Here is a 15,965-nt window from a genome sequence, read left to right on the forward strand (position 1 = left end):
ATGCCATGGAAAGGGCTAGCATGTCTAGAAGTGGTCTGCTTCTGCACAGGTTGCTTTCATATCCTCTTTGCTTCAGGCACTGAAATGCATAGAGGATGCATTTTATTTTAAGTGCTCAGCGTGCAGGCAAACAGTTCTGGTTGTTTTAACTTGATCCTGGATTTGGATTTCAGCAGAAGGTGAAACGAGGGGAATCACTCTGGCCTTGGTTGTTATGTTCTTCCTCCCTATGGTGTGTTTGGAGACATGGAGACACCCCTCGGGAGGGTGGAGAGGTGCTGCAGGTGTGCCCAGAGCTCATGCAGGAGCAAATGAGCACCCTATGTGGCAAAATCATGCTCAGAAAATGTGAAAGAATGGGAAAATAGTGCATAATTCTCAGCGTAAGACCACATGGAAAGGGAAGATATTTATTTACATCACTGATGTGCAGCACATAGGGTAAGGGACACCCGCCACTGAGTCCTTATTTCGCCTCTTGTTTTCCCCTGGCTGGCAACAGCAAACTCATTTTTGGACAGATCTTTGATATTGTTTAGATGATAACAGTTGCTGTGTGTGGGCCTTTGCTATAGTCTGTCGTTCCCAGTGGGCTAACAGAAAAAAGGCTGGCATATGTAATGTGCTGCAACCCTGATGCTCTCCTCCTGCTGCAGGAGCGCAGACCTTCTGGGTCGGCTCGCGGCATGGTGAAGGGAAGGGGCTGCTTCATCCCTTCTGAATGGGGTGTAACCAGCCTTAAATAACCCCCAAGCAGCTTAAATTTGCAGTACTGCCTCCCTCCTGCCTTTGTAACTGATTCCTTCTTGCAATCAGGAGATTCATCCATGTGCTCTTGAGCTGAGGCCATCGCTTGTGCTTGGTGACATCATTTTGTGTGCTGGAATCTGATTTCAAAGAGGTCTTGGTGTACTGGAGACAGAGCCTGAAATCAATAGGAGAGGAGAGGGTATGACATAAAGGCAGAAACCAGCAGTAATACTGGTACAGGTGGGAGGAGCTGGTGCCGGAGCAATCCTGCAGGGAATCACAAATTAGATGTCAGTAATGTTATCGCATTGAAAAATAGCACACGTAGAAAAATAGTAGTAATGATAAAAAAGACTCTTCTTGCAAATAATGTACTGGGCTGTGGGTAGAGGAACGTGACGTGTAAGATATAATATCTCCATGTGGGGAAAGTCTTACACAGATTTCAGCTCTGTATTTTGGCAGAGGACACCCATCATATTGGTCAGGAGGGCAGAAAGCATGGAGACTGCAGAAAGCAGGAAAGTCCTGAATTATTTTGGGTAGAAAGCAGAGCACCAGAGCAGCAGGTTACTGCCTTTGAGTATACAAAATACAGCCATCTGTTGGGGTGCTTGGACCTGCTGTAATCAGCATCCAGAGGAGCAGGGCTTAAATGCTGAATGCTAAAAACATACTAAGAGATTTGCTGGAGCAAGCCCAAGGTCTGAGAGGTGTTGCACATCTCTGGAGAAGCCAGCAGGACATCTCCACAGTCCATCTCTTGACTCCAGGAAAAAAAAAAAAAAGTCATTACCATTCATTCGCTGCATTGATTTTCTGTCTGCAGTGACCTTGGTGCTGCTTGCTTTTTTTTTATGCTCCCCAGGGCACGGGTTGGATCGAGCAATTATAGTTTTAATAAAAGGTGCCTGGGTGTACACATGATGATATTTGATTCGTATTATCTTGAGGGCTTCTGCTGCTCCTCCACCACTTCCCCACTACCCTCTGTCCTCCCTTGCTCCTTTACCCCAGGCTGGGGTACAGCTCTTGGAGTCTTGTCCCATGCTGGACCTTGTGTTTCCACAACTAAATAGCCAATAACCCATTAGTGGGCTTGAAGCGTGTTGGGTTACATAGCTGGGGATCTGAAGTGAAAAACATTATTGTTCAATGGCAGGGGTTAATACGGGACCATTGTCTCTGGCTGAAAACCGCTGCATGGGGAGAGCCTGCATGGAAAACCACACAATTTCTGCACATGAGAGCATGCCCATGCTAAGCTCCTGGAAATCAATGGAAAAAGCCTTGTTGTTGGGGCAGGATCAGGGTTTGGTCCAACAGAGCAGAAGGAGAATCAATTGTAGGCAGGAATTGGCCTTTTTAACCCAACGTGACAGCTTCAGGGCAGTCATTTTTCCCCACCCTCCTTCAGGCTGATTTTTCTCCTGGCTGGAACGTAAGTTATATGCAATATTTAATTATTAGTTAATATAAACATTTTATGAACTGTTACAAACGGTGAATTATTTATGGGAGGGGAAGGAGTGCTTTTCCCGAGCCTTTCTGCTCTGTCGGATGCAATAAATATCAATCTAGGAGTGTGTTTAAAACGTGCATGCCCTGCCTGCGAGACAAGAGCGGTGCCTTTGTCTCATCTCTCAATTAAGTACCTGCTTAATACGCTTGTCCCTAGCATGTTTTATTTCTCGATTAAGCTTGGAACATCTCCAAAAGAAGAAGTATTTGCAGATCATCTCATTTCCAAACGGGTGTTATTTACCCAATGGATACAAATGGCTCCGAGAGGCTGTAAACATTTGCTGTGTGCACCAGAGTGCTTAGTAATAACCAGTCCCCCTTCCAGTTCTTTGCAGATGAGCTGTAAAACTTGGGCTTTTAATTTATGTTATTCCCCAAATTTACTGCCTGGGAGGGTTTTATTTTTGTATTTGCTTTAGGAGGGGAATTACAGTGCCCGCATCCATGTGCTAGCAGCCAGGTGTCTGGCAGGTAGGGCTGGGATTGCTGATGCTTGCAGAGAGCATCTCGTGGGCATGCATGTTTATTCAGTTCCACATTCACAACATCCTTTTTGGCAAGCAGATTTACAGAGGTATTTTTAAGGCTATTCTAGTGGAGCAGGCATAAGGCTGAGCTGCTCTGGGAGCTCTGGACACACAAGCATCAGCCCAGCACCGTGTCAAAGCCCCATTTGCAACCTCCACCAAATGCTCCAGGGAGGTACCAAGAGACCCCAAGACATCAGCACCTTGGGTGATAACATCCCATGGTCTTCCAAAACCATGTCAACACAAAATGCTCATGAAATTGAGAACAGAATCTAAGTCTTCCATTTTTTGGGGGCGTTTCTTTCCAGCCTGTGCATCTCATGGGGCTTTGTTTTCAGTGCACAGCAATCCTAAATGCCCTCCTCTGGCACACGCAGCCGTGTCGTGTTTCATGGTGGAGACGCACACGCCCTGGGATTTTCTTTCATCTCTTCTTGGTTTTAGCTCCCTGCTGTGTGTTGCATCTGGAGATTGAAATTCACGTTTGTGCTTGGCTTTCTCCTCCAAAGGGAGTAAATCCCACACCTCGCCTGCTGCTCCTTGCTGCATGCCGTGCCTCCAGCATGCAGACACTCTGATTTTGTTGGTCTGTGATGGCAGAGGTGCATTTCCACCACAATTTTAGCATTTACAACCCCAAGGGCAGTGCTGGCAGTGATGCTTTTCATCAGTCACTGCATGCAAGTGCCTTCGAAGGGAAGACACGACCCATTTTTGTCTATGCTTTGTCTTCACATCTTTCCACTCCTTGTGCTGCAAGCACTGGAGAAAGCCTTGAAAGCAAGCAATTAATTATAAAATAACCTTTTTCCAGAGCCTGCTTCCTCATCTGAAGCTTTCCCAGCCCTCCTTACACTCTTTTATTTCATGACAGCTTTTGCCGTACCAGCAGTGACCAGTAATTACTTCGTGCACTTACATCGGTCCGTGTTTTAGTTAATTAGGAGGAGATTTTGCAAGGCAGCCATCTGCTCCTCTGCCCTGTGCTGTCTCTTTTCCAGACTCCCCCGAGATGGCTGTGATGGTCCCAGCACTTATGGGTTTGGTGCCACGGGACTCGTGCAGTTGTTTGGGCGCCCGAGCCGTCCCTGCTCCATCATTAGTGACGCCCAAGTGATGCTGATGGTTTCCCAGGCTTGCGGAGGGTTGGTGGGGAAGCAGAGAGCATTTTCTATGCTCATTTTCTACAATTCACCTACTTTTGTGCCACCTGCAAGCAGGGCTAGCTTCTAAGGAAAGATGGGTTGACTTTAAGCAGAGTGGACTGAGTACTGCAAAGTTAAATGTGATGTGCTTTAATGGTACGATATCTCCAGAAGTAGGCACCTAATTCTGGTCTCCGTTACACCTGTGCAGCCCCAGGGACTTGTGATGCTGGTTTTGTCATTTTCTACATGGGAATATTGAGCCTTGTCCTCTTCTACTCTTTCCAAAGAAACCCACAGCGTCCTAAACCCAGACTAGTCTTTCCATGGTGCTCTTAAAGTCTCTTTTAATTCCCTCATGTACAATCTGGAGTGGGAGCTCTGTACCTTACCATCCAGAGCGTGAAGCACATATACATCAACATTTTGCAGCCCCTGAAGTGAGACTGTATTAAGGGTCAAGATGGAGGGAAATCTGACTCAGCCCTTAACTGTCTTTTTTTTAATCAGCTTAATAATGTTAAAGTCAAGATCCTTTATCAAGACTCAGCTCTCTTCTTTCATCCGTGCCCTTTGCACTCATCTCTATTATGCTTCTGCCAAAATAATAGATTTAATTTTAACTAAAGTAGCACTCAAAGCGTGCATTGCACGGGAAGGCATAAAATAGAAAGCAGAATTCAGCCCTCTCTGTCAAAGCCAGCAACTCTCAGGTCACTATGCATGCCAAAAAAAAAAAAAAAATCTTGTAAAGAAATATCACAAACTCAAATACGTGAACATTTTCACAGCAAAAATGAGTGATCGGACCCAATGTAGGTTAATCTTGCATTCGTCTGCTCCATGTGTTGCATTGGTGGTAGCTGTGTAGTTGTCACCCAGCACATCACATACAACGTGCTCCCCATGCCTGGCTTTGCCTGCTGGTGTTGTGTGCTTGGGACATGGTGGAAATGCAGCTTATTGAGCTGCAGAATCATTGAGCCTGACACAAACATCATGTTGTACCTCTTTGAGTACAAACATGCCTGCTGGATGGAGGAGGTATGGTGTGTCATGGGTTTGAATTCCCTTTCATGTTCTGAGAATATGGTATCATGCATCAAAGCCTATAAACGTATTTGGTTTATTTATTATTTCTTGTATTTTACTTTCTAGACTAAATTAGGATAAAATCAGTTGATTTTGGAGCCCAAGCATGCGTGTGTGCTTTACTCTTGCAGATGATATTTTGGCTTGGAGGATCTGAGCTGTGGCAGTAGATCACTTAGGAGGTACCTGGTTGTTCCTACACCCAGGTTTCAGTGCTCTAACAAAAAACAAGAGGCCGTTCACATTGTAGCTTGGCCTCTAAGTTGGGCTGCAGACTCCTCTGTCTGTTCAGCATCGAGGAGACAGATCCGTCGGTGTGAGTGGCAATTTGGGCTGTGACTTTCCATCAGGATCTCCATCTGCTCTGCTGGAGTATCAGAGGTAGAGGGGATGCTGCCAGGAGATGCTGGGGTTAGCCTGTGCCCTCAGCTGCCATGGGCAGCAAGGAAGAAACGCATAATATTCAAGATTTTAGAGTTTCTTTGCTTTGGACTTTTGGCAGCATGCTACTGCTCTAGCACAGTGCAAGGAAAAACTTCGATGCTGCTTGTTCTTGGCTCGAAATTTGCCATGGAGTTCGGTTCATGGCTCTTCTACTTCTCTAGGGATGTTCAAGGAGACCCTGACCTGAGCTCCTCTTTCCTGGCATGGCCACCCCACAGCTGATTTTGCCCCGTTGCCTCTTAAACATTTTGAAACCAGATGGCTATGTCTTATATGAAAGCCTACACCAGCACTTATAATAACTGACTAACTAGTTCCATAATTTTTCATGTTTTTTTCATCAAGTCCTAGAACACCTGGTGCCCAAACGGCATGTGAAGGGTGTGCAGATAGAGCCGTGTAGTGGCTGCTGCAGCGAGGAGCGCAGAGCAATGCCCCAGCTCAGCAGTGCCGTGGCCAAACAATAGCTGCTATTAAAGCTTCCCCCTGTTCCTCCTTTACCCCCTTCGCCACTGGATTTATTCCTGCTCCCATGTCAGGATGAGCAATTACCCTGTCACGCAGGCTAGAAACGAAATCAGAAAGCAACGCTAATTTAGAGCTGCATTAGAAACGCAGAAAGAAGGGAAGTAATGATTCCCTAAAGGGAGGAGAAGCACAGCCAGATGAATAACATCACCGCAGCAGAAAGCTGGTGCTTCTATTTCATGTCAAACAGCCATTTCCTGACCTTCCTTTGGAGAAACCCATCCTTCCGCATCTGTGGTTCGGATGATAATTTGATAAAAAATCAGACAAAACCTTACCTGTCATCCCCGGCACCACCCGTCTCCATCTTTTGCCTCAAGGGCAAGCCCTGCAGTTCCAATGCAGCTGAACTGCAGCATCGCTAACGCATCCCCAGGCTGGAGAAGGGCCAGGATCTCGGGAATGGGAGCTGGCAAGGAGCTCAAGTAGCTTCACACCAGAGTTTCCAGGAAAAGTCAGGACAAGGGGGCATTTTCCCCATCAGTTGGGGGACCACACGTGGAAAAGGTCTTTGTGAAAACACCCTCAGAGAACGGGGCTGCTTCAGCAACGTGTATAGAGCACCTGGGAGCAGAGCTGGTGTCAGCAATGTTGATGGGTGATCTCCCCTTTGCCTTGTTCCTATAAGTCCCCGGCCCCTCGGTGATGCCTTTGTATTCCTGCTGCTGGGTTGGGCTGGTTGTGCTACGAGTCTGTGAAATACAATTGCTTCACTTGACCTAAAAAGCTTGGTTTTCCTCAACCTTAGCACATCTTGCTGTGCCAGATTCCCCTCTTAAAAATCATGTCGTTGATTCACTTACAGCTTTTGCAATGTGGTCTGCCAGGCTCTGATTCAGGAAGTCATTTATGCCCGTATTTGCGTGTAAGGAGCAGCTAAGAGCCATTGTGCATATATTGGAGGGTTTTGCTGAACTGAACCATTTTTAATTCATCCAATTTGTCTTCAGACACTTGAAGTAAGGTGCTGAAAACATCTCTGCACAAGGAGTCTCATTGATACACGTGTCCATGCCTTGGTGGTAGCTGGGACCTTGTGCACATTGTCTTGCGAGGGAGGCACTGCTCTGTTTCTTGCAGCCCCTTCACATCTCCCTGTGGCAGCACTTTTCCCAAACCCCATCTTGCTACAGTCTTGTGTCAAAGCATCCCTGCCACGAGCCGGTTGGTTTGTTTGACCTTGTGGCAAGTTGTACAGTCAGCTGCCCATGTGGAGGGATGAGACACTGCACGAAGGAAGACAACAAAGCCGTATTTTAGACCCTTGGCAAAGTCACTTGTAGCCAGGTGAATGCTGGAGTTATGCTGAGTTTGGTTACAAACCAGCTTATTAGAAACCCGGTATCATTTTCATATTTTCCTCCTTTTTTTTTTTCCATCCTCAGCAGGGTGCATGAACTTGTATAACATCAAGAGAAATTTAGAGAGGCACAAACTGGCAAATCCCCCTAGGGATGCGATTCGCACCAGGAGGGTTCAGGTCTCACTGCTGCTGGGTTTTGCCTCTCTCCAGACCTCTAGGTGGACCTTTCCCTGTTTTTCTTGGCATTTCAGCAGTGGGATGGCCCGTTGTTACCTTCCCTGGAGTCTCCACTCTTTGTTTTGGTGAGCATTTACCCACCAGGAGGTAGAGCTGTAGCTGATGCTGATGGATGTCCTCTAGCTGGCTCGGACTCTGCATTTTCCATGGCTGCCTTACAACATGGATTTGGGGGAATGCTGCATGCCTACAACTGGAGTGAAAGTGGGAGTTCACCCATTTTTAGCATACCCAGACCTCTCCACACTGCTCTGTGTCCCAGGTGCTGACCGTTCTTCTCATATCTCTATCCCAAGGCACGAGAATCCTCTGGGCTGTTAGCACTGGGGCTGGTCTTCAAAATATCTGCTGTTCTCTGAGCTCCTTGGCTCTCTGCAATGTTCGCTGTCACCTTCAGCCATATATCTATGAGGTTTCAAACATGAGCAATAATCCTGCATCCTTGGAAGGCCGAGCTGCGTGGCCCTTGGGCAATGCAATACCCATGATTTGTAGGCTGCTGATTCAAGCAGCTTTCATAAATGGATTGCAGCACGCTTCTGTTCTGCCAAAAGACTTGACTTCATCCCTTTCGGTACATTAATCATCTCTTGCTTGTAGCCTGCTTCAGTCCGTGCTGAAGTTGCCCTGTTGAAGGCTCAGCACTTTCCTCCTACACCAGGCCTAAACAGGGATGTCCACGGACAACGGTCCCTCCCCAGCCTGCTCACACTCACTCCATTGTGCATTGTCAAAGCTTCAAATTCGTATGTTAATATATTGCATTGTTTTAGCCTTTGTGCACAGCTCATTAGCTACTGGTTTGTCCAGACTGGTTTGCTCTGTGTGTGTATATGAGCGTGTGCGTGCATGCATGCATTAGAGGTTGATTATTATTGTTTGAGGAAAAAATAATCTCGGGCACCAGGAGTTTCGTTACACCATTCACAGTCTCAGCGCAGCCTTACAGTAAATTATTGTGTACAAAATAATAGCACGGGCATTAGAGGATAAAGCTGTCTTTAAGAATCCACAGAAGAGTTGAAGACAGGGCACTCCATGCAGCATGCAAGGAGCGGGTGTTTCTTGCACTTGCGATGGCAAATTTTGTACGTCGGCAAGAGCATTGGGATAGGAGTTGGCTGGAACTGGCCTCATCACCAAAGGTGGGTGGGATGGGAGGTGGGGTGAAGTGGCCGAGGTCAGTGTCTTGGGGTGCAGGGGACACGCAACATGTCAGAAAGTCAGGAGCAGCAAGAAGTCATCCAGGTCCAGGAATTCGGATTTATTTCTCTAGGAGGCATGAACGTGTTGTGCAGTTTGCTATTGCACCCAGGATCTCAGCACAGAGCAGTAGTCCTTTATTCCTGAAAATGTCTTAGGAGTTGGTCATGTTTTGGCTCTTGCAACCACTGAACAGACTTATCAGTAAATTGTGGTCGTAGGAGGATACTCAGCCTGGTTATATTGAGTCTGAATGGAATTTTTCCATTCACGTTAAAAAAGTGAACAGCTTTAGGGTCAAAACATGCATGTACTCTTCATACGAGCAATTCTTTGTGAGCAGAATAGGGAAGTCCAATATTTTCTGGCTGATCATGGCCAGAACCAAACAACTGGAGGGAGGCAGGATGTTCCTGCAGTGTGGAATACCTCCTACCTTAGCCCATGGGTTGTAGAAACAGCTAAGTGCTGAAGAGTGGTGGTAGCTATTATCTCAAAAATGTGTTGCTGAAATTTCCATTGGTAAGACTAAATATTCTCATTGTCCATCTAAACAGACACAACTTAATTAAATCTCATTATATGCTGCACTCCAGTGGCTGGCAGTGAGTTGCAGACCCTGACCAGGCATTCCCATTGATTTTAGGTTTCCCATTCTTTCATTCCACTTAATATCTCTTTCTCTATGTTAGGAGAAAGAATGGAGATGGAAAATATTTAGGAGTGAATAACACATTATCAAAAACTGCAGTTCCAGAAAGGCAAATTTATTTGAAAATCCCAGAAAAATTCACTACTTAGTTTGGCCAAAATGCATATCTATATTTCCATTTAGTGGAATATTAATGAGGAATGTGATTTTCTGAAATATTCCTTCTGAAGCAGTTTCAGTTTGCCATTTTGCTTCATAATGGTAGTCAGAGTCATTTCATGTTGTCCTGGACAGAATACGAAAAAAAAAAAAAATTAATCAAAAGTTAACTTTTGATTTTGGAATGAATGAAACACTGAGACCAATCATAGTGTAAAGGATTTTTTTTTTTTTCCAGTGAAAAATCTGTGGCTATTTTTTTGGTTTATTTTTTCTGGGGGGTGTTAAACCACAGTTTTCCAGATGAAACTACAAATGTCCCCTCTGCAGAGAATTCCGTCATGAAGTTCCCAGCCTCCCTTTTCTGTGCCCTTCATTATTTCACACATGCACATCAGGGTGAGGGAATCAGGCTGGGTCCGGTACCGGTAAAACTGCTCTCAGCAGAACCCATTTAGCATCCTGTGCTGGTTCTGAACAAACATAACAAACTCCCCTAGGAGTCCTTTAAAAAGCTTTGATATGGTTAAACCTGGCCCCATCTCCTCCTCCATCCTCCCTTTGGCTCTGCTCTGGCTGCAGGAGATGCATGCAATGAGTTCCTACATGGCTTTTGGTGAGCATCTCCAGAGAGCTTGGAGCTCACATCAACCTCATGGTTTGCTGCCTATTAATTTGCAAGACTTCCCATCCCATGCATCTTCTGGTCATGTCTGTGGGGTTAAACTCCCATTATCTTCCCTGGGAGTTTTTCCTGCTGAGCTGGGCTTGGAAAGGTCATCTAATGTCTCACAAAGTCTTTTTTGTTGTTGTTGAGTTTCATTTCGATTTCCATTTGAGGTCAACACTGAGTTCCCGATTGATTCTGGTTATAATTTTTAAGGCTGGGACCAGAGCTGGGCAGAAAATCAGGAGACTTGTAGTCTCTGTTTCAGCTCAGCCCCTCCATGTCATGCCCAGAGAGCAGGTCTTAAAATCTTCCTCAGTGAAATGAAGAGCCCTGAAAATCTTAAGCGTGGTCACAGCTGGTCCAGGATGGCTCTGGTGGGACTCTACAGGAACATGGCCCAAGGGATCTGAGTGACAGATAGACGTGGACAAAGAGAATTATTGTACAATGTTGTACCCTTTAGAAAGCAGTTGAAAATGTACTTATGGGACAATAGTGGATCCTAGGAAGAAGCTTCCTATCTTCTGTGGAGTTTGGGATGGAAATTATCAGTGAGGTTTTCACATCTTTAATCCAGTTCTGTAAAGATGTTTCCTTTTGTCAAGCCTTCCTATGGGAAAGGTATTCCAACAGTGGGCTGCAGAGGGCTGTCTGTGGAGGAATGGGTGACGTGGTGAACAGCAGCCAAGGGAATATTTGTGTATTTCCTTCAGTGCACTGCAGTTTTGTAAAGAACAGCATCCTTCAGACAGGCAGTATCCGTGCAAGTATCCAACAAGAGCTTTATTCCCCAAGGAAAAATCACCCCTTTGCAGAGGGCTCCTGTCACCACTTTTAGGATACCTCCTGGAGCTTGTCTTGGAGTCTTAAGGATCTGAACACACTGCCTGGGACCATGTCTGAGCACAAAGTTAGCAACACATGGGGGGTTTTCCATCTCCATTCTTGGATGAATGGCAGTTTTTAGAAAGAAAATGAAATGGGTTGCTTAAAAATCAGAGACGTGTTGGTGCTGTGTTGGGACAACTAAGAAACATGTTGATGCTATGTTGGGAAGAATTAAAAATGCAAGAGAAGGATGGGAACCAGAGTGTGATCCCAGCAGATGCTAAAAATCTTTGAAACATGTTGTTGTTGTTGTTTCAAGCAGTTGCAGCTCTGTCCAAAATAAATGAAGGACTTACTTTTTTTAGTAACTCTGGAATTTGTCTTCATCTCATACAGAAGAAACCACAGCCCACAACATCTGATAACCAGTCCATTTCCTCATTTGCTAGGATTTGCATCTGAGACAGCTTTATTTTTTATTGCTCTTTTATAGAATTAACAAAAGCTGTTGAGCATAATTTTGGTGAAATGTAGATGAAATGGTGTAAATGTGAAGCAATTCAGTACTTACACTCATGAGGGGTGGCTGTAGGAAGTTTTGTCTCCCTACACTTGTACCTTGCCTAGGGGGAAGCTTGGTGAGAAGTGTGTCCAGGGTTGAGTTACCAACATGCAGCAGAATATGAATTTTGAGGTTGTTTTCTCAATATTTACTTCCACCCTAATGACAAGAATAAGGAACTGTTTACAGGTAGCTTCAGGGCAGAGGTGATGCCAGAAAAGAATCGATGGTTTCACCCACAGAAGTAGCTATGGGTTGTCCAGTGCCTGCGACTGGCTGACTTTAACAGATCAGATAGATCAAATTTAATTTGAAGTTTTCCTGATGTATTAATGTGTATAGGATGAGGTTGAAAATGAGCTGTGAGATCCTTTTTTTTTTTTTTTTGTAAACCTGACTGGATGAGGGCAGAAGCCCTCCCAGTTAGAGCAGTGGGGAGGTTGTTCTCACATCACCACTATTTTACTTGTTTTAATTCCTGAACCTTTTTCTTTTTTTAATCTTCAGAAATGAGTTCAGACCATGGATAGACGTCAAGCCTGTGAAAGCTATAAAAGCTAAGGCCCAGTACAAGCCGCCGGAGGAGAAAATGACCCACGAAACCAGTTACAGCGCTCAATTCAAGGGGGAAACCAGTAAGCCTGCTCCAGCCGATAACAAATTCCTGGAGCGCAGAAGGATACGCACTCTCTACAGCGAACCTTACAAAGAACCTCCAAAGGTGAGAAACACAGTGGAAGGGTCCCAGGACCATCAATGCTCCTGGTGGGACATGGTCAACGCAGTAAGGCTTGGGCTGAACCTGCCTGTGCTCATTCCCCTTGCGTGGCATCTTCATTTCAGACGAGCGGGTACATTTAGGGTTCCACCTCGCAGTTGGGGTTTAGTGGAAGTTGATGCACTTTGGAGTCAAAATTTCCCTGTGTCAAGCTCTAAAGATGTGAGAGTAGGGCCCAAATGAAGTAGTTTTGCTTTGTCATTTCCCAGGTCTTTAATCTGGTTGGCTTTCTCTTTTCCCCTCTAAAGCTATAGACACACCACATTACAGGAACAACCTGGTAAGATCCAGATCTAGATCTGCAATTAATTCAGAGAGCTCCTCAGGTTTTGACAGCCAGCACTGTTGGCTTTGGTTAGATGGAGGATGTGTCAAGAAGGGCTTGGGCTGAAGTCTCGTCCAGCCTTTGTGTTCTAGCAGCAACTGAGGATTTGCATATAAATGGAGTCAGTCCATGCAGTATTAAACCTAGGACCATTTGTCATTTTCAGAGCTTGTAACTGCTTAGATTTGTGAGGTGTCAGAGGAATAGCATGGAGGAGCTGAAGGCTTCTGTTCCTCCTTAATTTTGAAGCTGTTCTCCTTACTTTTGGGGCTGTAGAAACGGAGGGGTGCAAGACACTGGTGTAGGGTTTGCTCAGATGCCACTAAGTGCCCTGCACTGAGATGGAGGAATGAAAGAAAGAAAGGCAAAGATTTGTACCTCTCTTCATTCTGAGCATCTTTTCTTGCCTTTGAATCCAGAGAGATAATCCCTCCTAGGCTTGCAAAGCCCCTCCTGAACTCAGAGACAGATGGAGAAATTGCTAAAATGTCTGGTAGCATTCACCCCACTCTTTACCCTACTATGCCCCAATTCGGATGCAATGGGCACGGTTCTGCTGGCTTCAGGGACACTGTGACTTGGGGACATCAACACCACGAAAGGAGCTGGCCATTTGCAACTCAGCATGCGCCCAGCTCCTTCGTGGCAGGGCATAGCTGAGTAGATAAGTGATGTTCGTAATATTTCTCATCTAAACTTTGTTTTCCACCTGTCCTTGTGTCTCTCTCCCTCTCTCTCTATGTCTCTGTGTTGTTTTGCGTGTCACCCTCCGTGCAGGTGGAAAAGCCTAGCGTAAAGCCTTCCAAACCAAAAAAGACCACAACAAGCCATAAACCCCTGAAAAAGGCCAAAGACAAGCAGATTGCATCGGGCCGGGCCGCCAAGAAAAAGAGCGCCGAGACCTCCAACACAGCAAAGCCAGAGGACAAGGAGAAAAGTAAAGAGATGAACAATAAACTGGCTGAGGCAAAAGAGTAAATGTCACTGCACTTTCCTTTCTTTCTCTTTTTTCTTTTCCTCCTTTCTTTCCTTTTTTTTTCTTTTTTTTTCTTTCCTTTGATTAAATAAAGGCCACAAAATTAATTAGAGGCTTCTAATCTGCTTTTTGTTCTGATTGTATTAGAAGCTTTTCTGTTTTATTTCCGAGGAGGATTAGCGAATCCTTGTTTCTGAGGTCAGGTTGTTCTGCTTTGCCTGCACAACACGGCTCTGCACAGAGTGAGGGCGAGCGCAGGAGGGATGTGGGAATGCACAAGCGGGGTCGTAGGAGATGAAGGGTATGGATCAACTGTGAGTACGTCCAGCAGCCTGTCCCTTTCCTTGGGCTTGGTCCTTCAGTGCTTTGACAGCATGGAAGTGCCCGTCGAGGGGCTGTGCTTGCATCCCACGAGGTCCTTTTTGGGGTAGGTCGTTGTTCAGTCACCTCCCACTGGTGTCAGCAGGCAAAAGCCCTTGGAGAGGATCAGAGGTTCATTTGTGGTGCCGTGGATTTGCCATAAATCTGCTAGAATTGGTGGTGTGGCTGAGAGCCATTTCTCCTGGTGAAACCGGTGGGAGTTTTGCTCCAGAAAGCAACGGGGAAGGAGATCCCATTGCAAATAAAGGGCCCAATCCTCCCCCAGCCTAGCTGTGGTTGCACCAGGGCAGCTTCGCCCCTCAATGCCACTTGAAGGCCTTGATGCAAATTAAGAGGGAGAGAAGGTGCAGAGAGCAGCGAAGACTTCCCAAGAGCGTGGCAGGCCAGACTAGGTTATCAGCAGGTTGTTCTTCCCCGTTGTTTCCCCTAGGATATGCATCTTTTTAATTGTTCCTGGTTTGTTTTGTATCTTGGTCCATTTTCTTCACTTCTGGGGTGCCAGTAGACAGCGCTAGATTCCGGAAAAAGGTTTAGTTTGCAGGTGTGGCCTTCCAAGGAGTAGAAAGAAATGAGTCACCAAGGTTGTTTTTGTCAAGGTTGGAGGCTGTTAGCCTCTGTTGTTTTGACTCTACTAGTTGTTGGAGCTCACATTGGCTTGTAAGCATCCTAAGAGGGCCATAACCCAGTTGCTGGGATCCCCAGACTCCCTTCAAGCAAGATCTCGGGTTTTTAATCTTACTGTGCCCAGCAAGACCCATTTGGAAGCTGCAAGAAGAGGGGGACCATTTGTCAGCAAGCATGGACTAGCCCAGCAACTTCACGTTGACGGGACTGGGTGGATTTCCACAAGCTGGAGGGCCAGACTGGCACTAAATACCCCAAAATTAAGGTCATTGAGTCAGAGGGAGCTAGGAGAGGTATGGCCCCAACCCAAATTTACGTGCCTAATTCCTGGGTTGGGTCCTAAATACATCAGGATTAACCCTGATCTGACCAAACAAAGCTGTTAAACTCTGCTGTCACAGTTGTGCAGAATAGATGGAAGTGAAGATGCAGGGTCCTTCTTTGTTTTTGCAGCTCAATATTTCCATCCTAACACACAGTCCACCTTGAAACTTCGAGAGAGCAGACAATTGGGAAGAACGAAGAGAGAGAAGTAGGGCAGGGAGGCGGTGTAAGAGAAGGGTTTCAGAACTGTGTTGCTGTGAAGATGTTTGAGTGAGGAAAGTCTCGCTGTTGGGATATTTGAGAGAAGTGAAACTACCTAATAGGAAAAGGGATGGGCTGGGAAGGTGCAGAGTCCCGTTTTTGGAAGCTCACCCCGTTAGGATGGGATCTCTTGGAAACAGGCGTGAGTGGTGGGCTACAAGGCTGAGAGACAGTTTCCAAAGAGGAGGGAAGCTCTGTGGTATACAGATAGTGACATTTGCTGGCCTTAGTGATGAATAAATGCCAAGTTCAGTGTATTGTGTGATGTGTCCTGTTTGCCTTGCGCTAACAGCCTAAAGCTTTGAGTATAAGTAAGTGTAGTGTTCTGAATTCAGTGGTGTATTTCCAAGCTTAGCTGTGTTAGAACTGTGTGCTATGAGCTAGTCAGGTTGTGTATGTGGAAAATATATATTCATATATAGAAATATATATATTTAAACCTCCGATGTTTAGGAGGAAACCAGGGAAATCCTCCAGGAAGTAAAACTGTGGAAATCTTTGCGAATGTAACGCATTTTCGATGTGCATGCTCCATGGAGACGCTGACCTGTCCATAGTGACCATTGCTTTTTCTGAGTGCTCAGAAGCCCCTGCAGCACTGCTCGAGTGCAAAGCTCAGCTCTGTCTCCAGAGCAGCTCGGCGAAAGGCTTGCGCTGAACTCGCGGAGG

The 15,965-nt window shown here is 45.9% G+C and overlaps 1 protein-coding gene across 1 annotated transcript in view; it reads left to right on the forward strand.

Annotated features, from left to right (window-relative positions):
• MAP6 (microtubule associated protein 6) overlaps positions 1–15,965 on the forward strand; it is a 35,394-nt gene that overhangs the window by 8,960 nt on the left and 10,469 nt on the right. Inside the window, exons 2-3 of the mRNA XM_032208296.1 lie at positions 12,135–12,348; positions 13,508–13,704. Of these exons, the coding sequence (XP_032064187.1) occupies positions 12,135–12,348; positions 13,508–13,704 (411 nt within the window). The remainder of the gene's footprint in view (positions 1–12,134; positions 12,349–13,507; positions 13,705–15,965) is intronic.

The sequence above is a fragment of the Aythya fuligula genome, chromosome 1 (genome assembly GCF_009819795.1).
Source record: "Aythya fuligula isolate bAytFul2 chromosome 1, bAytFul2.pri, whole genome shotgun sequence".
NCBI classification, from domain to species: domain Eukaryota; kingdom Metazoa; phylum Chordata; class Aves; order Anseriformes; family Anatidae; genus Aythya; species Aythya fuligula.